This window comes from Mus caroli, chromosome 9 (assembly GCF_900094665.2).
Source record: "Mus caroli chromosome 9, CAROLI_EIJ_v1.1, whole genome shotgun sequence".
Classification (NCBI taxonomy): Eukaryota; Metazoa; Chordata; class Mammalia; order Rodentia; family Muridae; genus Mus; species Mus caroli.
Genome location: NC_034578.1, coordinates 99426936 through 99452850, shown reverse-complemented (window position 1 = coordinate 99452850; position 25915 = coordinate 99426936). Strand labels below are relative to the sequence as shown.

Genomic DNA, 25915 nt, shown 5'->3' with positions numbered 1-25915 from the left:
CCTCGAACTCAGAGATCTGCCTGCCTCTGCCTCCCAAGTGCTGGGATTAAAGGCGTGCGCCACCACGCCCATCAGGATGATTGCTATTATGACAAATATCAAAAAAAAAAAAAATCAAACCAAACCAAACCAAACCGTCATCCTTTTACATCCCTGGCTGAGGACCACGCAGAGGGAAGCTGTAGAAAGCAAAGCCCAACAGTTGAATGCTTAGGAAAGGTGGGGACTGACTGATCCGGAAAGCAGGTATTTACGATTAGACTGAGAACAGACAGAGAGAGGATCCTTCCTGACTGTATCATCTTCAGCAGTGAGCCACATCCTCCCAGTGTTAATGTCCTCTTAGAACAGAGAACCTCTGAGACCTGTTAAACTCGAGAGAGCAGCCCTCACTCTGCTGAGAGACTGGACTTCAGCAAGATGAACAGGAGGAACCCAGGCAGAATACTACAACGTGGTGGTGGTGGTGGTGGCGGTGGTGGACGGATGAGCACTTACCAGGCCATCATCTTGCTGAAAAGGGTGACATAGAGGGCGTGGCGCGTTGTGGCTGGACGGCAGTGCTGTTCTAGCATCTTCTCCTACACCAGTTTCCAAACAAAAACAAAGCCAAAGTAAGACAAGTAGCCTGGGGTCATCACTGCTGAGCCAGCCACAGATGTCCCATTCGACAGAAACTGTCCCTGCTGCTATCAGTGATGTCACAGGGGTAGGTAGTAGAGGGAGCCTGGCTATGGCCAGACTTCCAGTTGCAGAAGGGAAGATGAAGCCAATATAAAAACACTTCTTTCTCTTGCTCTTTTTTTTTAAAGAATATCTATATTCTTACTAACATTATATATTCTTCCTTAATGACAAAATATTTGTATTGCTTGTCCTGTATCTGTCATTAAAAACATAATGTCCTGGTAGTGGTGGGACATGCCTTTAATTCCAGCGCTCGGGAGAAGCAGAAGCAGGTGGATCTCTGTGAGTGAGAGGGCAGCCTGGTCTACAGAGCGAGTCCCTGGACAGCCAGGGCTACCCAGAGAAACCCTGTCTTAAAAGTGAAAAAAACAAAACAAAACAAAACAAAAACACTGGAGAGATGGCCTAGCGGTTAAAAGCACTGACTCCTCTTCTAGACGTCCTGAGTTCAATTCCCAGCAACCACACGGTGGCTCATAACCGTCTGTAATGGGATCTGATACACTCTTCTGTTGTGTGTTGAAGACAGCTACAGTGTCCTCATATAAATAAAAATAAATAAACCTAAAAAAAAAAGAGAGAAAGAAACAAAACAAAGCAAAGCAAAGCAAAACAAAGAAGCAAAGAGAAAGAAAAAAACAGAGTGGAGGTGCTGGGGAGGTGGCTCTCCGGAGAAAGAGTTTGCTGCACAAGGTTAGGTCCAGAGGAACCTGAATTAAAAGGGCAGGGTACAGCTGTGTGTGCCTGCAACCCCAGCAGTGGGAGGTGAGGAAGGGCGGTGTGTGTGTGTGCGTGTGCGTGCACGTGCGAGTGTGCGTGTGTGTGCAGGCACAGGTGGTTACCTGGAGCTTGTTGGACATCTAGTTTAGCCAAATGCAGGTTCAGTGAGACCCTGGCTCAAAATATAAAATAAAATGGGGAGCAATAAATAGGGAAGACACCTGACTGCAGCCTCTGGTGTCCACATACATGTGCACAGGGGCATGCACCTACAGACATATAGGTATACACACACGCCATACACACGTTTTTAAAGGGAATCATTGTTAACCAAGATAACTACTGAACTCCTAATTTCCTCCATGAGAACAGAGCACCTGTATGGAATTGTAAGTCTTCCGGCAGAGGGCAGAGAAAGCACTGAAGTGGGAAAGCTCACCTGCTCTCTGCTCAACGGCATGTCCATGGAGTGGCATTCTGCTGTTATTATAGATATGGCGTCCTTGGGGCTTAAAGGATCGAGATGCAGTGTAGGCCACAACCTTTTGTTTAAAGAGGAAGAAAGGAAACAGATTTCTAACAACACAACAAAGACCATAAGCTAGCACAGCACCCATTATAATCCATTAGATGAAGTTATTTTATACTGTCTATGTAAGATAAACATGGAATCGATTAATCACATTATTTAATTCATCCTAAGGTTTACCACTACATCTACTGGTAATCAACGCAGAATGCCATAATCTATGTACACGTTAGCTGGGCAGGGAAATAGCTTTAGTTCTACATCCAGTGCTGCAGTAAGAGTAGGCACCGGCACTTGGTGCTTAGGAGGAGCAATTCAAACTGGTCTCTGCACCTGGCTACTCACAGGACCAATGACAAATGACTAGGGATAGGAAAATCCTTATGCTTGTATGCAGAGCACAGATACATGCACAGATCTGTTTACAGATGCACACTGACACACAGTGTATGCACACAGCATCAAAGTTCCTTAAGGAGGCATGGCTCAGGGAAGAAAGGTTTTCTTGTAGGAAAAAGATGACAAGCATTTTCCCCCCTGGGTAAGAAAAAATAGGCTAAGGAATACTGCCTGACAGAATTCACCCCTTATATAAGGTTTTGAGGGTTGGCAAGAAAAGAAACCCTCATCCTAGACTAACAGGTATCAAGACTGTAATTCTCAGATCCACTCACCTCTCCAATTTTCTCACCCACAAATTTACCTGCCTACTGGATGTCATTAGTTAGATTTACAATTGGCAATTCAAATTAAACCCACTCAAGAAACAAATCTACAACACTCCCCTCCCCACCCAACGGAACCTGCCCATTTCCTGGGTCTCCTTTTTCAGCCCGCAAAGTCACAGTTACCTTTCATTTCTAGGTCCGGAGAGTTTGTAGTCATTTCCATTCCCCTTTCCCTCCCACCCCAGCTCTAACTACCCCCAAGCCTTACAGATGGTGCCTTCTCCTTGATGCCACCCACCTCTCCCCAGCCTCAGTGACATTTACGGGGAGACCACAGACACATGTCAGGACCCTTTCCTTGCCTGCCCCGTGAAACAGCTCCTGTTCTGAAACTTTTGGACTTGGCCATACCTCCACGCTGTGGGGCAGGTCTCCACGTTCACAGAAACAATGACTCTGACATTCACCGGCAGGGGGTCTATCAGCCACTTCATGTGTTTCTCCACTTGCTTAAGAGCATACAACAGAAGTCAATTTATAACAACAGCATTTCAGAATAATCCCCATAGTTCTCCAGTGGGATAAAAGTCTCATGACACTTTCCTTATTATTAAGGATATGACCTTATTTGGGAATGGTTTAATCCTAGGTTGGAAAAACACTAAATCAAGTTTGAATTCTGGACATTTAAGGAAATATCCAGATTTTCTTAACACGATGTCAAGATAGGGCTGGACAGTGGTGGCATAGGCCTTTAATCCCAGTACTTGGGAGGCAGAGACAGGTGGATCTCCGTTAGTTTGGGGACAGCCTGGTCTATAGAATGGTTTCCAGGACAGCCAAAGGTACACAGAGAAACCCTATCTCAACCCCCACCCCAAGTCAAAATAAATACTTTTTGCTAAGTATATAGATTTACTTGATGTTACTGTCTATAAGCGTACAAATATTTCTCTATTTTTTTTTAATTCAGACACTTTCCCCCCAGAATTAAGTAGAAATAAACTGAACACATCATTGCCTTTCCTGAAGCCCAGAACTGAGATGGCCGCTGCCACCATTGCTGGCCCCCACCCCCCGGCCTCCGAGTGCATCTGCTAAGAGAAGACACAGTGAGAGCTGCACCTGAACTTGATCGATGGAATCGATGATGATGATGATGCTGCCCTGATGCCGGGCAGAGAGCTTCTCCAGCCAATGTGGAAATTCCTCCAGAAGCTTAGCAGGATCCAGTGTCAGTGCAGAAACTGCCCAGAAGTGCTGCATCAGCTGCAGGGTGACAGGGTGACAGGGTGACAGCACATGTTAAATAAATCAGCCGTACTCCATGGTAGTAGGGGGACCATTCCATCCTCACTGTGGATGTCAGCACTGACTCCCCACAGTGAAGTACCGGTGTGTGTGTGTGTGTGTGTGTGTGTGTGCGCGCGCGCGCACGCACGCACGCGCTCGAGAGTGCTTGAGCATGCATGTGCACACATACATGTATGTGTGTGCATGTGTGTGCTTGCATGTGAGGGTCATAGGGTGATGTTGGGTATCTTCCTCAATGCTTCTCCACCTTATCTTTGCAGACAGGGTCTCTCACTGAACCTGGAGTTTGCTGACTGGTTAGGCTAGTGGCCAGAAAGTTCCCTGGATCCCCCTGTCTCTGTCCACCCCATTATGGTGTGGTTACAGACATGCGCGCTGCCATGCCCAAGTGTTTGCATGGATGCTAGGCATAGAAACTCGAATTTTATGCTTACATGGCCAGCACTTTACTGACTGGGGCTTCTTTGCAGACTGTAAGTCATACATTTTTTAAAAACTTGTTTACTTTTATCGTATGTGTGTGAATATTTTGCCTGCATGTAAGTATGTGTACCATTTGCATGCAGTGCCCATGGAGACCAGAAGAGTGTGTCAAATCCTCTGGGACTGGAGTTACAGATGGTTGTGAGCTGCCTGGTGGGAGCCAAGCCTGGGTCCTCTGTTAGAGCAGCAAGTGCTCTTAACCACTGAGCCATCTCTTCAACCCAAGTACTGTATTTTGAACCTTACACACAACCAAGATAGCTTGTCGTAGGCTGAGTATTCCTTGTGTGAAATGTTTGGCACCAGAAGTGTTTCAGATTTCAGATTCTGGGGCTCTGGGCAATATTCACATATGTGTAATGAGCGGTCTTGGGAACAGGGCTGAAGTCTAAATACGAAAATCATTTATATTTCATATACACACTTTTACAAGTAGCCTGAAGGTAATTCTGAACCTTCCAAAGCGAGCCTGTGTTTTAATTGTGACATGAGCTCAGACATGGAATTTTCCACTTGAATTGTCACCTTGATACTCAGAACGCTTCAGATGTTCCCTGGGGCTGGAGCATGTGCAAGGCTCCAATGGTCAATCTTCACTGCTATCAAAAAGTTTCAGAATTTGGGGCAGTTCAGATTTCAAATTAGTGATTTCTACCTACAACACTAAATGTTTGTTTATTGTTATTAACTCAGTCCCAAGAGTTTCAGAATCTGCCTACCGTTCAGATAGCTCTGGAGTACCCACATCGTACCTTCAGGGTCAACCGCTTGATAATCAAGGAGGACTCTGAGCTGGTTGACATTGGCCGCCCCACAAAATGAGACAGGATCAGGGTGTTCGGGAAATGCTTCTGCTGCAGCTCAATCCTGAGGGAAAAACACGGCACCTTATATAACGCTGACAGCCGAGAGCCGGACACCAAACTTTGCCCCGTTGTCCTTAATTACGTGGCTAGTCACATTGCAACGTCACATTGCAACAAATAACGAGGTTAGTGAGCTCACTCTATTTTTAAACGAATTGCCTCATTTTAATTACAAGATGATGTTAATTAACATAAAATGTTAATAAAATAGACATTCAACTAAGAGTATGCAGTTAGAGGTGGATACAGGAAGATCAGGAGTTCAAGGTCATCTTTAGTTACACAGCGAGATTGAAACCAGGCTAGGTTTTGCTACATGAGACCCTGTCTCTAAAAAACAAAACAAAACCAAACCAAAACAAACAAGCAAAACAGCGAAAAGAGTGGTTTAATGGCATCTCGTCATACCATTTTGATAAAAGAAGGGACTTCCCAGAACCTGGTCCGCCAGAAACCAGGAGGGGTGGGATCGGGGCTGGTGCCACCACCAGATCATCCAGGCGTTGGTAATACTAGAAACAAACAAAGAAAGAAACAGAAAACGGATTTATACTATTTACATTATGAGACTGTATAGGCCTCTCATCATCCTCTGAAAACATGAGAGAAAAGCATGTGGGAAAACAAACTTGCATCTGGCTGAAAGCGCCTGTGCGGGCGCTGATCTGTACACTGGAGCCTGAAGCAGCAAATGGGCCCCACGGCACTGCTGTAACTCAGAGTGTGAGGGACAGCATGGATTTTGGTGGGGTTTTACAATGTTCAGATGTTTGCTGAAATACCGCAAAGAGCCCATCACATTACACTTGAGCCCCTCGACTAGAGGAAGTATCCCAGAGGGCCGTGCGAACCCATACAGCAACCCTAGATTTGTGGATCAGAAGAATGAATTCGGATTTCCAGTCTGCTTTAGTTTTCAGGGCTTACTAAGAATGGGTCCAAACAAAGGCAGGCTTCTTCTGCGGGTCCCCTGCCCCCATCCCCAGTCTCCCAGGCTGCCTCAGAGAGCCAGGCTCAAACAGACTGCCTGAGATCTTCACGTCAATGAGTTCTCTGCAAAGTCCAAGAATTCCATCCTTTCTTCCTGGGCTTTCCCCAGCCACACAGAAGTAGCCCACACCTGGAAGGCTGTGATCACAAAAGCAAAATGCCACTATACTTCTTAAGAGTGCCCACAGCCAGCTTGGCACTGCTCTGCCTACCGACCTCTGACTGACTGCTGATGACGTTTTAATATCCTTAATAGCTTGTGGCTTCTTGGCAGTAAAATCTCCAACTGTAGGAATCCATCCTTGGTGTAGTCTTTCTGCTTGTAGTCTCTAGACATGAATCAACCACCAAGGAACCCCAGTGGTTCTCATAGCAGTGTTGCTTCTGAAGGAACGGGAGATGAGGGAGTGGGAGTGGGAGTGGGGGTGGGGGTGGGGGTGCAGGAAAGGCCTTTGCTGGTTTATTAACCTATCAACCCTAATGGTTCACGGTTCTACAGAAAACCCACTTAAAGATCTGTGGTCCCCACATTGGGGCTTCATGCTGCAAGGGAAAAAGCCTCAGATGTGGGCCACAGTTAAAATTTATTCTGTGTGTGCTCACAGGGAAGCCACGTCAGACTTCAGTTTCTTCTAATCCACAGCATCAGTACCTCTATTTAAAAAATCGCCACTTAATATTAATCCCATGCCAGCCACTAAGCTGTGCTTTAGGGGCCTCATCTGGGTGAATATTTGCAGAACTGCCCTAAGAAGGCAATGGCACTAGCTATTCTGCATATGAATATAAAGAACATGAAGGTTACACTTAGAGTGGCCAAGGGATTTGAGAGAACCAAGCAAGAAGCGCAGTTTAAATTCTAAGGGCTCTATAAAAAATGCAACTGGTCATGTTAACTTCTGTGATCGTCTTTAGAAATTAATTTGTAGACTCAAGTTGAGATGGCTCAGTCCATTAAAGGTCCTTTCCACTAAGCCTGATGGCTGGAGTTCAACTCCCAGGACACACACGGTAGACGTGGAGAAGCGATTTTCTCCAGGTAGTCTCTGGTAGTCACATATGCACCATGACATGCAGGCCGTCCCTCTTGTACGCCATACACAATGCCATACACATTTAAAAACTGCTTTTTATATTAGTTTAAGTATTTCTTAGCTTGGACATGCTTCTTAGAACTTGTCATGTTGTTAATCATTTTAGATATTTATAGATCCTGATTAGACCCAAACTGAACGGCTGATATGCCTATTGAGTGAACTACCAGAGTTTGTTTCCTGAACATTTAGTATTTTAGTTCTTTTAACTAAAAGTCTGGTCTTACTATGGCCACATTGCCTAGCCTGATCTGGGGGAGGTGCAGGTGGTGGCATAACAGGTGCACAGCTGATGAATTCATCCTCTATAAAAATGATGGGTGTTCACAAAGATATGTCAACGTCACATCATCTTCTTATGATCCAAATCTAAGCACATCTCAATATGGGTCATCCCGCCTTGAGAGCAGGTAACACAGTCACGAACAGAAATATGTTCAGGTGAAAAGCATTGGCATATGAAAGCCTTTAAGCTGTAACTTATTTTTATTATTATTAGTTTTAATGGTGTGTGTGGGGGGGGGCATGCAGGTATGTGTGCAGTTGCATGTGGAGGCCATAAGTTCCCATCTAGTGTCTTCTGCTATCACCTTCCACCTTATTTTTGGAGACAGGGTCACTCCTTAAGCCCAGGTACACTGATTGGCTAGGCTGATTGACCAATGAGCTGCAGGGATCTGCCCATACCTCTGCCCGCCCACGCACTGGGGTTACAGAAGGGAGTGATCGCTCTGGACTTTGCACATGCATGTTGGACCTGAACATAAGTCTTCATACTTGGGTGACATGACCTTTACCATCTGTGCAGTCCCCGCAGCCAGCCACTGATCTTCGCTGGACAGAGGGTTCCAAAGTTTACCTTCTCGAATCCCAGTTCATGGGCGGAGCTAGAAGCCTGCTGAGAGGCTTCCATCTGCTCTTGCTCATCGTGTATGTCCCACAGAACATCCCCAAAATCGTCTTCTTCTGGAGTGGAATCCTCACTGCCCCCATCCTTCTCCTCCACGTCTGTGTTCTCGAGGCCAAGGATGTCCTAATTACAAAGAACAAGAGAACCAGAAAGCAAGTGAACTTCGGAGACCTCGAAGCTGGGACCAGCTTGCAGGGCTTTACCTGCCGAGGCGCATAAGGGCAGACTCAGGCTTGTAAGAAAGAGTTATTATAAGAACTCTAAGAACTAATTTGTAACCACAGAATCCTAGTATAAAACAAAATACTAAAAACATAAAGAGTTCCTCTCAATTAAAGTAAAATCACGGTGTTTGATGGGATTTCTTTTCTGGAAAGTGCCATATAATAGATGCAATTGTATCTGGCTAGTGAATGACTTTTTTAAAAGTATGCATGAGTAGTGGATGCAGGAGGACATCTTTGGGTGCCATCCTCAGGAATACTTATCTCCTTTGAGACGGAGTCTGTCACCAGGAGCATCCCAGTTGGGTTTGCCTGGCTACTGAGCCTAAGAGAATCTTCCTGTATCTGCTTCCGCAGTGCTGGGATGGCAAGCACATGGCATCATGCCTGGCATTCTTTAAGTGTGTACTTGGACCCCACCTTAGGTCCTCATGCTTGTGAGGCAAGTGCTCGGTAGACTAAGCTATCTCTTCAGCCCCATCAGTGAGTGACTTCAAAGACTGCACTAAATGCCTACAAAATATGGCATAAAACTGAATTACCCAGATGGGACTTCTCTCTGACTCTGTCTCTGTCTCTCTCTCTGCCCTCTCTCTGTTGTTTTGAGACAGAGTTTCTATGTGTATCCCTGGCTGTCCTGGAACTGGCTCTGTAGACTTTGAACTCAGAGATCCATCTGCCTCTGCCTCCTGAGTTCTGGCATTAAAAGTTTGTGCCACCACGGCTCTGAGTGAGATGGCGTTTCTTGCTATCAAGCTTCTCTGCTGTTGCATTTAATCTCCCTATGGGATCACTGAAAACACAAGGATGATGAGTATGGTTCATTTCATGGTCCGCATTCATTTCAGCTTTTTTTGGTTCTGAAACTGTGAGTTTGGAAGCTCAGAATCACCAGGGCAACCTTTGTACTGGAGGACACGTAAATGTGCCGCCAAGTGTGTTAGTGTTACATTTGGGGCTCACTCTCCTCGGATGACAGATATCTATATCTGTAATCCAACTTAATTAGAAAAGGCGAAGTCAGATGTGGTGCCTTTAACTCCAGCACTCTGGAGGCAGAGACAGGCAAATCTCTGTATGTGACCAGCCTCATCTCCAAAGTGAGTTCCAAGACAGTCAGAGCTGTTACTCAGAGGATCTGTCTCAAAACAAAACAAAACAAAACAAAAAGCCAAACAAAAAGCAATGTAACTCCCCCCTTCTCAGATAAGGTCTCTGGCTCAGGTGAAGCAAGGTACACCCTCGCACTGTGTTCATTTTACTTGGAGAGAAGGGTGTTCTCTGTCTTTTGACATTAGTTTTTGGTATTTTTGCTGACCCAATTCTGAAATGATTTTTTTTTTTGCATAAAATATAATCTCAGGCATAATACCAAGCATCTATGGAAAATATAAATACATGAGATTTCAAAGAATTCAGCTCCAGATGCCTCCATGGACCATGGTCCCGTTCCCCTGAAAGGTGCTTTTGGCCTCTCTGCTGCTGTTAGGGATAGCAAGGTGGGGGACATCGCAAATATGTAAAAAAAATCCCAAGTACACAAAGAACACACAAAGTCTCTTTGCGGAGTAAAGTGGACATTTATCCTCAACTGGCTCCTCTGGATTTCTGTGTTTCCGATGCATTTTACACCTAACAGGCATTGAAGCCCAGCTTGGTGAGGCGGATCCTGACAATCCCGCTTTCTCATTCCAGTAACAACTCCCAACAGAAAGATGGCGCTCTCCTGGGGTACTGTTCTCAAAAATGACACACAAGTAGTTTTGTCTGGAAAACTTTTTTTTAAAAAATTACCACGAAGCTATTTTAGATGAAAACTGAACAGAGAAACGCATATTTACCTGTTTAATAATCTTTTCCACACCCACGTAAATCTTACACACTCCCTCTGCAGGATCTCCCGAGTGTTCGATGATCTAGGAGAAAAGGTTCAATGGTAACAAGGAAACACAGGAAGAGCAGCGTCAGCATCAGGAGGGAGGGGCAGCAGTATGCCTTTTAACAGTTTAACTTTTTATCCCAGCAAGTTCCTCACCACAAAGATACTATATTGCAAACCTGTGGTTCAAAAGAGGCCTGAAACTTGCCTCAGGTCACACAGAGATTCAGTGTGAACAATGTATACCTTTGTGTGTGTGTGTGTGTGTCTGTGTGTCCCAGCATCTGTCATCTAGATGTCTACACCAGGTCTCCCACCTCTCACTACCCTTCCAACTACTCTATTCTTCATACAACACGAAGCAAATCACTGACAGAGATCCACACCTGTCCCTGCCATTCCGCTCAAAGCCAAACAAACCTCACTCCAAGGGGAAAATCCAGGTGCTTAAAAGGATCCCTGAGGTTTCCCAGGCTTGATCTCATTGGGCCACCCCTCCTGTATGTCCCATCTCTACAGACGCCCTGACTTCCTTTCCCATTCCCATCCCCCTCCCGGCTCTGGTCTCATCCCTGCCATGCATGCTCTCTGACATTTCCTCTGTGTCTTACCTTGGCTTTAGTGGTCTTGCCTAGGTTGGAAACTTGATCCAGGAACTGCTGGACAGAGTCGCAAGTGACTTTCCCGTCCTCCAAACGGTGGTAGATTAATCCTGGCTTTCCTTCTGGGTTTTGCAGAAAGGCTTCTTCACAGTCTTCCAGTAAAAAACTAGATGGGGAATTATTCTGTCATGAGCTACAACGGCACTGTGGCAGCAGAGACTTAGGCGACCAACCTAAGTGCCCAAATGAGCTTTTACCACAGTGACAAGGGCCCATTACTCTTTTTATGGAGGAAGAAAAGCTTTCCAAAAAATATGTGTGTGGCTGTGTGTGTGTGCACTGTAAGATGTGTGTCTGTATGTGGTGTAAGCATGATGTATGTGTGATGTGCTTATGTGGAATGTGTGTGAATAAGTATGTGGTGTGTATGTCTGTGTGACTGTGTGTCTGTGTGTGTATGTGAGTGTTTCTGGTGTGAGCATGTATGTGTGTGTGAATGAGTATGTGCATATGTGAGTGTGTGTTATGGTGTGTGTGAATAGGTGAATATGGGTGTGTGTGTGTGTTGTGTATGTCTTGTGTGACCGTGTGTCTGTGTGTGTATGTGAGTGTTTCTGGTGTGAGCATGTATGTGTGTGTGAATGAGTATATGCATATGTGAGTGAGTGTATGTTGTGTGTGTAAATAGGTGAATATGTGTGTGTGTGTGTCTTGTGTATATATGTGTGACTGTGTGTCTGTGTGTGTATGTGAGTGTTTCTGGTGTGAGCTTGTATGTGTGTGTGAATGAGTATATGCATATGTGAGTGAGTATGTGTTGTGTGTGAGAATAGGTGAATATGGGTGTGTGTGTGTGTGTTGTGTATATATGCTAACTGAACATTGAATCTAAAGCTTCATGCACACTAGGCAGTTAATCTACCATTGAGGTTTATCCTCAATCTCTTCTTTTAGCCTCTACTTTCTGAATGCTGGCATTCTGAATACAGGCATTCATCACTATGCCTGTTTTCGTGTGGTGTTGGGAACTGATCCCAGAATCCTGTGAGTCAGAAACCATCTAGGAAAGGCTATGGAAAGCAAGTGAGTTTTCTGGAGTTGGCCCACTGTTTTTTGCATGGCTGCCAGGGGTGTGCTCTGAGATGCAGGGTCCTCAGAGACTTCATCCCAGCATTGCTTCTTGCTGCTGACATGCCTTTCCTGCCACTATTACAAAGTCTAATGACCCCTGGGCGTCAGCCACCCTATTGGGCAGATTTCCTGCAGGATCAATATGAAGATGTACTTTCATGTAGAAGCACTGTTTAAATGAACTGATGATTTCATAATTCCTGATAATGATTTTATAGAACTCCTAAATTCATACAAGGAATTTCAAGTCCTCTATGGAATAAAAGCTGCAGATAGAACGCTGTAAACCTTCGTGTGTCGCGGGCGAACTGTACTAGGAAAAGAAGACAGGCTTGGAACAAGTTTACAATCAAGGAAAACATTCCTTGTAGGTTAGGAATGAGGCCACTATCTGGTAACTACAGGTCATAAACTGGGAATGGGCAGTTTACTGTAGGTGCAAAGACAGAAAATAAATGATGGACTAGTCTGGGTATACAAGACTTCAAAATAATAAGACACAAGGCAGATGGTTTATCTTTTGGCAAAACCATACTATCCTGTGACATAAAAACTGTTGTTTTAAAGTTATAATGAACTTGTGGTGTCAAAAACACATAATGGATGTTTAGTCAGATTCTAGCCTTTATGGAAAGACATAAAGAATTCTGTTGTAACTCCTTAATCCTTATTAACCTATGACATGAACCATTGCCTTAAACTTACTATGAACATGTAAAATGTAAAAATGCTTAAAAGACCACAAACACACAATCAATTGTCCTGAGAAGGAATAAAAAACTAAGAAGAACAATCAAGTGTTCGTATAGCCTTTTTCTACTTTATCCAGTGTGCATGTGTCTGTATGGATGCTCAACTTTCTCCTTCCTGCCCCCTCCTTTTTCTTTTCTTTTTTTTTTCCCCTGACTCACAGAGAGTTAACAAACTTTGAGCCTCTTGTCTGGCCAGCAAGAGGTTCCTAAGTCAAAGAGAAAAGATGCAAGTAACTAAGTTTCTTTCCCCTGCTGCTATCAGCAGGAGTTAATTGCCAGAAGCCATCAGCTTTAGACCCCTGAATAGCAAGAGAGAATTAAATTACCAAAAGATATCAGCTTTTGGATTCTGCCAGTGCCACCCATTGATGCCTTCTTCAGATACCTGAATGTCAGGGCTGGACCCTGACACCTGTGTAAGCTAGGAGAGTCCCCTACTAACTGAGCCACGTACCCAGTCCTTGGTTTTTCATTTTGAGACAGGATCTTGCTATACTTCCTGGGCTAGTCTTCAATTTGTAGTCCTCCTGCCTCAGCTTACTGAGCAGCTGAGACTCTAAGCTTGAGTTATCAGGCCCAGCTACAAGGCAGAGCTGTAGGACCAAGGATAGGGTTTACTGCAGGGAATGAGGTAGACCTGGAGATCTCACACTTCTGTTAGGAGTCATAAGTGGACCCCACTCAAAGGCAACTAATGCTTTCTAAGGGTTTAATCCAGTCAACATGTCTGGATAGAATAGCTAACCTCCCACAATGGCCATGTTGTCTTTATCTATATCTACACCATGTATTTTTGATTGATTAAAAACCCGGTAGGTGAACAACAATATGAACTAACCAATACCCCCCAGAGCTCATGTCTCTAGCTGCATATGTATCAGAAGATGGCCTAGTCGGCCATCATTGGAAAGAGAGGTCCATTGGACACACAAACTTTATATGCCTCAGCACAGGGGAACACCAGGGCCAAGAAGTGGAAGTGGGTGGGTAGGGGAGTGGGCGGGAGGATATGGGGGACTTTTGGGATAGCATTGGAAATGTAAATGAAGAAAATACCTAATTAAAAATCCTGGTAGGTAAGATTCATTAACATAGTTATATTCAGATTGAAATGTCACCTCTCTCAGATTGTGTCCAAAAAAAAAAAAAAAAAAAAGCAAGGTGTACTGTGGACTGAAATGAGAAGTCACCAGCTTTGTTCTGTAAGTCAGACAATAAACATTTTGGTCTATGTAGGACACAGGGTAAATACTCCATTGTGCTGTTATAGTATGAAAGCAGCTGCTAAAAGATTACAGAAATCAATGAATGCAACTGTGTTTCTGCAGCTGGTCTTTGCTACTTTGTGGGTTTTTCTTTTTCCCATCCTTTATTCCAACTCCCATCTGTCACCCTGGGTTTCACCTCTGGACACGAGATAGGAGAGAAACGGGAGAGAAGGGAGAGAGGAATTAGGAAAATCCCGGAATCTAACTTCTTTCCTTTTGTTTCTTCCTTGACCACAGCTACTAACAAACTGTAACCGACCTTCCCAAACAGCCAACAACCATCCATCCCTTCTCTTGCGGCCCTAGCATTAATACACCTCTGAGAAGTTCCTAGAATTCCAAACATTACGCAACTGCAGAAACTGTCTGCAGCTGGCGAAACTATGCTTCTGCTAGAGCATGAGGCAAATCGCAAGCAGTCAGCAGCTGTGGACAGTCGGAAGCAGCCCACATTCCTACCTGGAATTAAAACAAAAGCACATTCTTACAATATTTCTGTGTTTTAAAAAAAGAAACCAAGATCCCCAAATTCTCAAAAATGTCACTACATGTTCCAATAAAACTTTATTTACAAAAAGCTGATACCTGGCAGTGTTTGACCCTGGGCCACTATTTGCCAACCGCTGACCAAACAGTCCTTATATTAACGACACTGATAGATCTGATGGTATAAAACTTTACTTTTTTTATTTGGGTGTGAGGTCAGTACAACGTTTATTAGATTTCACACACTGTTTTTAACGATGAGAATGGAATTAGGATTTGTCTTTGAAGTTCCCTTGTTAGTAGTAATATCTTTGCAGCTGATGTGAATGATAAATTAGAAATATTTTTGGCTTACCTGGGTAATGTTGAGTGAAGGAATAAAATAACTAAAGAACTCTTCTCGATTTCCCATTTTCTTACAGTGAGGTACTGATTTTCAACATCTAATGGAAAATAAACAGCGAGGAAGAAAGATCCCATTGTCTCGCACATTCTTTTAAGTTTAGGTGAATGGTCCTAAAAATGAATTAAAAAATATATGCACATGATATATTTAGCTAAAGGTAGAGAAGATCTTATCACTTAAAAGACATACTTTAGAACAGTCTCTATATCTGTATTCTAATACAAAAAATTAAAATAGTCTCATTTTAAAGAAAATCTTATAGAGAAAAAGTAAATTTCTCTCTAGAACAAAAATAATAGCTTAACAAGCTATTTAACAAGCTATTTTCTAGCTCAGAGGATGACTTATTTCATAACCAAACAACAGAAGAAAGCATTAGCTTAGTTTGATTTGGTATTTCTTGTTATTTTTATCATGAATAATATGTTTCCTTGTTTTAAAGGATTCTAATCTCTCTCTCTCTCTCTCTCTCTCTCTCTCTCTCTCTCTATGGTGCTTTGAGCTAGGAAATGTAGCTTCCATGAGAGTGGGCGTGCCTAGCAAATGAAAAGCCCTAGATTTTATTTCCAGAAACATAAAAAATTTAAACATCTTCATGAAAAAATATTGGTCTTTGATAAAGTATATTACTAAATCATGATGATTTTTATGAAAGCAATTAGTTAGAAGCCTCCAACTGGCCTTGGGAGTCACCTATATCCAATTACAAGATGGAAGCTTTGAGATTTAAAATATTTTAATATCTTACCAAGATTGAATCATATTACAAAGGAACACTAAATAAATCTATTAACAATTTGTGGACTGAATTCAGTGGGTTTCTCCTGGGGCAGGCAGATGCATTTAAAGTTCACTTGAGACATAAGTGGCATACAGATTTCTCCTACAAAATGTCAGGTGGCAAATATTTTTACAAAAATAGTTTAATAATTCAACTATTTCAACAGAGGCTTTTTAAATCTCTTTGGTCCCAATTAACTCTTTTTGTAGTGCAGGAATAGATTGATCGATCAATCGATCAATCTATCCCTCTCTTCTTCTTCTCCTTCTTTCTCTCTCTCTCTCTCTCTCTCTCTCTCTCTCTCTCTCTCTCTCTCTCTCTCTCTCTGTCTCTCTCTCTCTGTCTCTCTCTGTCTCCTGGGCATGTTCCAATAACACTTTTTAAAAATAGATAATGTGTGGAGTTCATATAATTTTCACATAATGAAAGTCTTCTTATATTTTCTCTTCTCAATAATTTAAAATACAAAAACAAATCTTAGCTCTGGGCCACATGACACCAGGTAGCAAGCCAGAAGTGGCTACAGGCTTTAGAATAACTCCATGGGATGCCTTGAGAAGTTCAAAGTTGTTATAAGGATTAAACTTCGGTGTTATGTGAAATAGATTTAAGGACAGCAACTAAATCAGGCCCAGCTAGACTCAAACCCTGCAGAGAATAGTTAATGAAATATAGAAAAGGCCATTTTACTATATAAAATTTTAGTTATATTTTCTACTTTTATATTAAGATGTTGGGTTTTTGTTGTTGTTGTTGTTTTTGTTTTTGTTTTTTCGAGACAGGGTTTCTCTGTATATAACAGCCTGGCTGCCCTGGAACTCCCTGTGTAGACCAGGCTGGCCTTGAACTCACAGAGATCTGTCTGTCTCTGCTTCCTGAGTGCTGGATTAAAGGTGTATACCACTAAGATAATGGCATCTTAATGATATATTTTAGGTATGAAATTAAATGAAAAGAAAAAAGTCACAAAGTCCCAATGCCAGTCTCTCATCATGGTGTAGCTTCTGTCCTTGTTTCAAGAAAAAGTTAAACAGAAACTAAGTCATAACATGATGTCTGCCTTTCCACACATAAATCCTGGCCTAAACTGCGTCATAAGCAAAGCTCAATGTTTTCTGTTTTCTAAGACGGATAATCTCATAAATAGCAAGCTATTTAGTTTACATGCAATTATAGTCTGAATATGATCCTAATTTGTATTTTGCTTGTTTTGAGATAGGATCCCACCCACTCTGTAGTCTAGGTTAGCCTCAAACTCAGTAGAGTTCTCTTGTCTCTGTCTTCTGAGTGCTGGGATTACAGATGTGTGCCACCCCTGCTACTAACTTGTGTTTCCTTTTCTGGCTCTCTTAAAACAGATGTATTTATTTTCACTTTATGCATGTGGGTGTTTTGCCTGCATGTGCACTCTGTGCATGCCTGGATGCCCACAGAGCATCTGATCTGGAATATTCCCTGGAATAGGCATTACAGCCAGTCATGAGCCAGTTTATGTGCTCTGAGGAACAAACCAGGGGCCTCTGCAAGAGCAGCCAGAGCTCTTCACTCCTGAGCGGCCCTTCCAGCCCCAGGCCTTGTACTTTCACTGAGTGGATATACAGTTTATGAATGGCTTCACCTTAAGGAACAGTTCCATTTCGGGCTGGGTTTCATCTGTGTAGATGAGGTAACACCTGACAGGGTGACTCCAAAGGGAACGTGAGAACAAGGGCGTGGCCTGTAATAAACCAGCCACAGCAGCGTCCCAGTCATCTGGAAGGCAAATTCCCATAAATTCATGAGAAATATACCAGAATAAAACTGACAAAATAATTTCAAGCCAGTCTGGGGGGAGGGGAATACCTTAACAGACATAGACATAGAAGTGTTACTACTGAATAAGCTAGAAGAATGTATTAGAAGGTAATTAATTTGTAGCCTCAAGTTCTCCTCTGGGATTTGAGCCAATGCAGTCTCCCCTAGAGAACAATGGCTCCCCAGGACAGTGGCCCCCAACTCTATTTGTTCTATTTGCAGTGAGCCCACATTCCCAAGGCATTTTGCCCTCCCATTGTGGTATCCAATGAGGCAAAGAGTTCAGTGTAAAATGAAAAGCAGCTTTAGGCTATTGAGTGAGATAGGAAAAATTGTGAACTAGCTGGCAATCAAGAACACAATATAAAAATAATTTGCATTGTTCCAGTGAAACGATTTTACTGCTTTAAGGAAGAAGATTAGAGCTACTGACAGGTTCTTGGGGCTGCAATGACTGTGCAGTTCTGAGCATCTCAATGCTGTGGGGGCATGGGGTAATACTAACATGGTTGACACACTTGTTCATTGACCTGACAGGCCTTCTTGTATTTTGCTTTATAGCATATATCAGTAATATTAATTATGCTACATCATATCCCTCAACAAAAGCCCCTACAAATTTAGAGAGTAACAGCTGCTAGAACCTGGGTAGCCAGGATGGCAGGAGAACCACGTTATACTGATGAGAAGGATGTAGTCTCAGCCTGGTCAGTCACCGCCTCTGAGCATACTGGATTGCCAATGGAACGTGCCAGAACACTAGTGTCATGCTACATTGCACCAGATTCTAGAACACAAACAGTCACAAGCACCAGGCAAGGGACCGGTTACCTCGGTTGATGTTTGCAAAGGGTCCTTCCACATCTATAGAACTGTGGGCGAACTCGGGGCCTCTGAAGGGCTGCGGGAGCTGGATCATGCTGCCTATGGAATGCCCGCTGCCCAGGGCTCTGCTGGCCCAGTACTCACATTGCGTTCCTGCAGCTGTTTGCAACAAGGAATTGGAATTTCATCAAAACCAAGTTACCAAATGTTTAAAAACTCTCCACATATGTCAAATAGGGGTTCCCATATCAAGATACACTTTTTGTAAATACAGTAAGCCTTGAAGTAGTGGTTTTAAAAACATTTTGGCACTGACTTTTGGCAGAGCACTTTAGCTCTAGTTAACAAAATTCTGGTCATCATCTCAAATTCAAAGGAAGGATTAAACTAGGAGAAATGTCAAGAAAAAGGAATCTAAAAACAAGGGGTGGGGGTTTAGCAAAAGGCAGGTTAAGGCCAGGAAGATGGCTTAGCATGTAAAGGGGCTTGCCACCAAGTCTCAGGACCTGCCTGAGTCCAGTCCCTGGAGTGCAATTGGTAGAAGGAGAGAATTGCTTCTCACAGATTAGCTTCTGATGTCCACATACATGCACTCCTACCCACATGCACACATACATATACACAAAATAAATAAATTAATAAATGTATTTAAAAAAATCAAAATCAGGGACTTTAAAGGCACCACAAACAATTCTAAAAATCTACCTGCAATTGGACATGATATATATCAATTAAAATGAGAAGGGACTTTTCTTTTCTTCATGAGACTTAGCTCTCTTGGAACTCACTGTGTAGACCAGGCTGGCCCCAAATGCACACAGATCTACCTGCCTTTGCCTCCTGATTGCTGACATTCACAGGGGATAGCATTCTGCCCCGGCTTAGGCTTATGAAGGGACTTTGAAGGTAGCTGATCAACAGGGCACTGATACCTTGTGTCCTTCAGGTTTAAATCAATGTACCAAGGAGAAAGACCAAAAGGGGAGCATCAACTTGTTTCTGTTAACTTGCCAAGACAACTGCAGTAGCTTTGATACATCTGAACAACCAAAATGGAAGCAATCCATCTGGCTCTGTGGCAGCAGGAGGGATTTTTACAGCTGTTCTTGGCCAGTCAGAATCATTGCATCTTTTTCTCAAATGTTAGTAGTAAGAGTCCCAAGATACTGGCCACAATGCAATGAGAATATAATGAAAACTAGAGGGGAACTACCAGTTGCTGTATCTTACTTCCAACGACATCCCTTTGTAAGACTATAACACAACCCTTACAGCATTTTCTCCTTACACCTACAAGAAGCCTTTCCTTTATCTCATATTAACACAGTTGATTTTTGTCTTAGTCAGGGTTTCTACTCCTGGACAAAACATCATGACCAAGAATCGGTTGGGGAGGAAAGGGTTTATTCAGCTTACACTTCCACATTGCTGTTCATCACTGAAAGAAGTCAGGACTGAAACTCAAGCAGGTAAGGAAGCAGGAGCTGATGCAGAGGCCATGGAGGGATGTTCCTAACTGGAATTGTTTCCCCTGGCTTGCTCAGCCTGCTCTCTTATAGAACCCAGGACTACCAGCACAGAGATGGTCCCACCCACAAGGGGCCTTTCTCCCTTGATCACTAATTGAGTGATCAAGGGATCACTTTTAACCCTGTCTCTGTCATGTTCAAATGTCACCGCTCTCTCCATGGCTTGGTATTTTGCTTCTAATGCACCCTCTTTTTCCCGAAGTATCTTCTGGTAAGTTTTCTGAAGTGCCTGCAATGATTCACCTTGTTATCGCCTAACAAAAATGGCCTTTCGTTCACATTTTACATTCTTACATATATGTTTACGTATGTTGGGATCTCGACTCTCTCTACTCACTCTCTTATCAATTACCAGGCACTTCTATGTTGTCAATGATTTCAAGCAAGATAGAAAAAAATGCCTTACAGTTGGATCTCATGGAGGCATTTTCTCAACTGAAGCTCCTTTTTAACTCCAGCTGTGTCAAGTTGACACAAAACTAGCCAGTACAATTTTTTTTTCTTGAAACATGGAGAATGCCTTCAATTCTGTGATTTTTTAAATCACTTTTTATAGAAAAATATTTTATATGTTTACTATAAAACCAAAGCTTTTTGAGTGACTCACAGAACTAGGTTGGAAACAGTGAGACCACAATTGTTACAAAGTTGCAAAGACGACTTCACTATATGGGAAACAATCTGTGGACAATATAACTCCATGATGCCTAGCTCCTCTTCCCACCTTAGGTCACACACTTTAGCTGACACACATCCGCCTATCTACTGATTACCCTTTCCAGTCTAGGTTGGGCTTTGGCCAGAGCCATTTGAGCAGAGGTGATTGTATTTCAGGCTGTGCCTTCAAGAAAAGCAGGGTGTCTGTCTACCTGTGATGCTATTTTTTTTTTAAATAGTTTTCCAAATGTGTGTGCATGCGCATAGGCATGGACCTGTGTTTGCCGTCGTGTGGAGGACAGAGGATGGCTTCAGGAATCAGCTGTCTCCTACAGCTTTGTGGGGGCTCGGGATACAACTCAAGGTCGTCAGGCCTGAGTGAAAGTGCCCCTCACCCCGTAGCTACCTCACAGGTTAATCTTGACTGTTAAATTGACAGGGATCTCTAGACTAGGTAAATGGAGATAGCAACACCCACCCTAAAAGTGACCTGTTCCATGACAGGTTGGGAGTCCCAAACTGTATGTATGGAGAGGGGAAAGCAAGCTGAGCACAGGGTCTCCGTTTCCTAACTGTAAAGGCAATGGGATCCGCTGCCTCATGCTCTTGCTGCTGTGACAGCCTTGCAGTGATGGCTGTGGCCTTTGAACCATTGAGCAGAAACAAGACCTTTCTTCTTAAGTAGTTTGTTGCCAAGCAGTTTGTCACAGCAACAAGAAAAACAACATGCACACTGTACCTTCTTTCCTTTGGAGAAAAATGGAGAATAGGTACTTTGGGCTGGGTGTGGGGATGAAAGAGACAGCACACAGAGAGAGAGAGAGAGAGAGAGAGAGACAGAGAGAGACAGAGAGAGACAGAGAGAGACAGAGACAGAGAGAGACAAAGAGAGAGACAGAGAGACACACACAAACACAGACAGAGAGACAGAGATAGAAAGACACAGAGAGACAAGAGAAAGAGCTCACACATCAACGTGAACATGCATGCAAGCACCCCATGGGCTAGGATGGATGGCAGAATACAATAACAAGAGAAACTGTTGCTCCTGACATCATACACTTAGAGGAGATGATGTCCTGACAGCTGAGAGAGACACAGAAGGTCCCCCATTTGTAAGAGCAGAGTAAGCACTAATCCTGCACACAGAGAGCGAAAGGACGACTGACCATCTCAAGCATCCATACAGCTCTGTGGAAAATGGGACACGAAATGAGCTCACCAGTGACATCTGTGCAGTTGTCATCAGAGTCAGACTCCCCAGGGTCGAACACTTGGATCCCCTGAGCCTGCAGCCTCTGAAGTTTGCTCTCCAACTCTCGCTTGGCCCTCAGTAAGTCTTGAATTTCATTTTCTTTGGTCTCCCTAAAAATCTTTTTAAAAGGTAGTAGAGTTTAATTTTGAAACGTTTTTTCCGTAATCACAGAATTGTGCCACCCAGTTTTCAGGGGGTAAAAACATTTATTCATAAAGTCAAAATACATTTGATTCTCAGTCTCCTCATCTGTAACAGAAATACTTCTTCAGACCCTCATTTTATTGTTCACAGTGGACCCTGCTGGAAGTCTGACAGCATGGGTATGTGTGACATGTGACACATTTGTTTCCCTCATACCAAATACGAAACAAAATATCCCCAAACATTTCCAAAAGCTTGGTAGGTCTAGCTCTACGAGCTTCACAGCTGTTACTTGATTTATCTATGTTCAGCAAAATATCAGATGAAAAAAAGTTTTTTTGGTTGCTGTTTTTTTTTTTTTTTTTTTAAATCAAGACAGGGTCTCACTATGAAGTTCTGGCTGTTCTGGACCTCACTCTGTAGACCAGGCTGGCCTCGAACTCACAGAGATCTGTCTGCCTCTGCATCCAGAGTCCTGGACTTCAAGGTGTATGCCACCACACCTGGCTCTAAACACTTTTGAAAACTAGCTTTTAATCTATGTCACTTAGGGAGGGTGGGGATGGGGAGAAATACCAAGAATTTACCTTGAATTGCCTTTTAACCCTGTCTCTGTCATGTTCAAATGTGACCGCTCTCTCCATGGCTTGGTATTTTGCTTCTAATGCACCCTCTTTTTCCCGAAGTATCTTCTGGTAAGTTTTCTGAAGTGCCTGCAATGATTCACCTTGTTATCGCCTAACAAAAATGGCCTTTCGTTCACATTTTACATTCTTACATATATGTTTACGTATGTTGGGATCTCGACTCTCTCTACTCACTCTCTTATCAATTACCAGGCACTTCTATGTTGTCAATGATTTCAAGCAAGATAGAAAAAAATGCAAACATCTTTGAATCCTAGTAAACAGGCTCTTCAGCAATGAGCTCTCAATGGAAATGAATGCTTTTTCTTTGAAATACTGCACCAGCGCTAGGATTTTTCTATGCTTTGGGGTTTTAAGAGAATAGGACACACAATTTGTAAGGTTTAGCTTGAAGAATAGTACATATGAAGGTTCCTGTGTTCCTTGGCATTATATATTAGTCATTTACTCTTCTCCTGAGCCATTCACAGTCTGGCTCCATCACAGGCCTCCAGTAAATGTCAACATGGCTGAATGAAATAAATGTGAGGGAGTTTTCTCACGATGATGCAGGTAAGAAAGGAACAACAGGTTTCACAGGGAATTGGAATTGCTGATCTGTGATCTGTGACATCTGTCTGTCAGTCCTCCCTGCACTGGCCTCTTTATCCTGCTAACCCCTTCTCCTTGCCACCTCACATGGTTCTTAGTGGGCAGTGGTGCACACACATGACATCATACACGAGGGACATGCAAGTCTACTTTATAAGGGCAAGCACATTGGTCTCCCAGTATAAAGTGAGGTGAGCAGGGAGCTGAGGGGGAGAACAGCTTCCCAGATAATATGCTAATAGCCCAGCAGATTCTGAAGGGCTTCATAGCTGATGGGAATGATGCCCTACTAGAAGGAAGGAGCCTTCTTTTACAAAAAATCTGTGGTGTTTATTTAAGTTCTGATGTGCCGGGAGCTCTTGAGCTGTCAGAGATCCCTCTCACAGAAAAGAAAGGTATAAACAAATGACCATCAGAGAGGCTCCGAACCCATGGCATATAGTCCCATATTTTTACTCCATGAAATTCTGTTTTACCTAGTATCCGAAGGAATCAAAGGCAATCTGTTATAAGGCCTACAATAGCACTGCAGTAACTGTTTAGTCCATTAACTAAATGGACTAAGAGAGTTTGAGTACTCTCAGGGAAGACTTTTAATCACAACAGTTAAAAACCATAAAGTCAGGAGGTTTCCAGAAAAATTCCTATCATATCATTAAACCCCAGAATCTGCCAAACTTCGCGAAGAAAACTAATCCAAGAACTCCATTTTGGAGATACCTTAAACCGGGAGGAGTTGTGTGTAGTTGCTCTGAGAAATTTTGCGACTTCAGGACTTGGGTTGATACAACGTGTCTTAATGAATGAACCGTAAATTGAAAGGGGCAGGGGAAGATGCTGATAAGAAATTAGTTTACACTCAAATAATGATTCCACATAAAGGAGGAGCAGCTTTTGCAGAATTTAGAAAACAACTTGGTTTGTAGCTGGGGTAGGATGGTGGTGCCACCAAGCGGCTGAGCGGTACGCTCGGGTCTCAGTTTCCTCAGAGCCTCCCGCTTGCGGCGCGCTCGGTCCCGCGTTACCTGCAGCTCCGCCCGCAGCCGCTTGTTCTCGGTGTCCAGCTTGGCCTCTCGGCGGCCCATGGACAGCAACTCCTGGTTCTTGCTGACCCGGAAGATCTCATACTCTTTCTTGAGCCGCTCGAACTCGGCCGCCGCATACTCTAGCTCGGGCACAGACGAGCCGGTGGACTTGAAGCTGGCGCCCAGCAGCCCGCCGCCCCCTGCCGCGCGAGGCAGCGACCCGGGCCCGGCTCCAGCGCCCCTGCGGAACGAGCTGCGCAGCAGGCGGGCCTTGGGCTTCACTTCCACCGGGATCTCGCAGGCCTCGCCGCCGCCTGCCCCGTACGTGTCCTCGATCACCTCCCCGCCAGTGGGACTCACCAGCGACGAGGCTGTGCCCATGATGCCCGCGGCCGGCTGTGGCTGAGAGTCCGCTGGGTGCCAGGAGGAGGCGGGACCAGGAGGGCGGAGCCTGTCAAGCGGGGCGGAGCGCCTCAGGGAGAAACTAAAATCAGAGAGGAGCGTGGCCTGGAGCAGGGAGGTGGCCGGGGCGTGGCCAGACCTTGAGGGCGGGGCCTAGTTGGTGGGGCGGGGTGCAGCAGAGGAGAGGGCGGAGTTTGGAGGGAAGAGCGGAGCAGTAAGTGAGTCCGGCCTGGTGATTGGGGAGAAGGGAGTAACGTGGCAACTAGAGGGGCGTGGTGTTGAAGAAGAGTGGCCGTCTTGAGAAGGGGCGGAGCCATACTTTCGGGGCGTGGCCGAGCAAGCTGGGGATGTTAAGGCTACCAGAGAGGGGTGGGACGTAGCAGCGAGAAGAGGTGTGGTCAGTTGAGAAGAGCAGTGCCCAGAGAGAGTGTCGGGCCAGATTTTAGGGTCGTAGCCCGGTAAGTGGGGCGTAAGGCAGCAGCAGAAGAAAGAGAAAACCAGAGTCAGAGAGTCGGAGAGGTGGTCCTAGCTGGACAACGAGAGGGGGAGTGGCCAGGAGTCCTGTGGGGCGGAGCCAGGCTTTCGGGGCGTGGCCAGACAAGCGGGGCGTGCTCTTCTGAATGAGACCAGTAGAGGAGCTGGACAAGGGAGGGTTGAGAGAAATGAGACTCGGGAGGAGAGAGGAATGGGTATCACGGAGCTGGCGGGCCTGAGAACTTGCTTTGCAGGAACAGGCGGCAGGACTGAGCTGGGCAAGCTGGGCGGTACCAGGAGATCCGGACATCCAGAAGGGAAGGTTCCAGACTAGGCCCAAGCCTACAAGCTCTGCTTCCTCTGCGTGAACTTAGTCTCAGTGAGCAAGAACTAGATCACTTACCCATCTGCCCCTGCTCCGCCGCCGCTGTTTCTGTGGTTCCTGACTAAGGGGCTCTTTTCTGGAGGCAGTTCAGTGCCTAGTGTGTCTCTCAGGAAACATGGAATAAATAATGCCAGCCAGGAAAGAACTTTGAAGCATCACCACTTGAACCCTCCCCGACCCTTCCCCCCTCTTGCCACTCCCCCATCCTTGATAAGCTCAGGTTTTATAACGCCTGGCGACAAGGATGCCAGGGACCCTGTTTTAGACGGAAGAAAATTGTTAAGTACAGGGTTTGCAGGAAGGGAACACGTGCTACTGTTCCAAGTTGTCCTTGGTCTGCTAACTTATCTTCCTACCCATCCTAGATTGGTACCCCAGGTTAGAGGGGACAGAAAAG

The 25915-nt window shown here is 44.4% G+C and overlaps 1 protein-coding gene across 1 annotated transcript in view; it reads right to left on the bottom strand.

Moving 5' to 3' along the window:
• Nphp3 (nephrocystin 3) overlaps positions 1-25609 on the bottom strand; it is a 42815-nt gene extending 17206 nt beyond the window's left edge. Inside the window, exons 1-16 of the mRNA XM_021171801.2 lie at positions 25537-25609; positions 24258-24741; positions 22582-22707; positions 21818-21968; positions 18416-18568; positions 17409-17542; positions 14959-15119; positions 10976-11132; positions 10327-10401; positions 8211-8384; positions 5676-5779; positions 5154-5268; positions 3730-3873; positions 3016-3113; positions 1847-1949; positions 499-581 (exon numbers count right to left, since the gene is read on the bottom strand). Coding sequence (XP_021027460.1) covers positions 499-581; positions 1847-1949; positions 3016-3113; positions 3730-3873; positions 5154-5268; positions 5676-5779; positions 8211-8384; positions 10327-10401; positions 10976-11132; positions 14959-15119; positions 17409-17542; positions 18416-18568; positions 21818-21968; positions 22582-22707; positions 24258-24638 — 2159 coding nt within the window. The 5' untranslated portion in view covers positions 24639-24741; positions 25537-25609. The remainder of the gene's footprint in view (positions 1-498; positions 582-1846; positions 1950-3015; positions 3114-3729; positions 3874-5153; positions 5269-5675; positions 5780-8210; positions 8385-10326; positions 10402-10975; positions 11133-14958; positions 15120-17408; positions 17543-18415; positions 18569-21817; positions 21969-22581; positions 22708-24257; positions 24742-25536) is intronic.
• Positions 25610-25915: the final 306 nt, after the last annotated feature.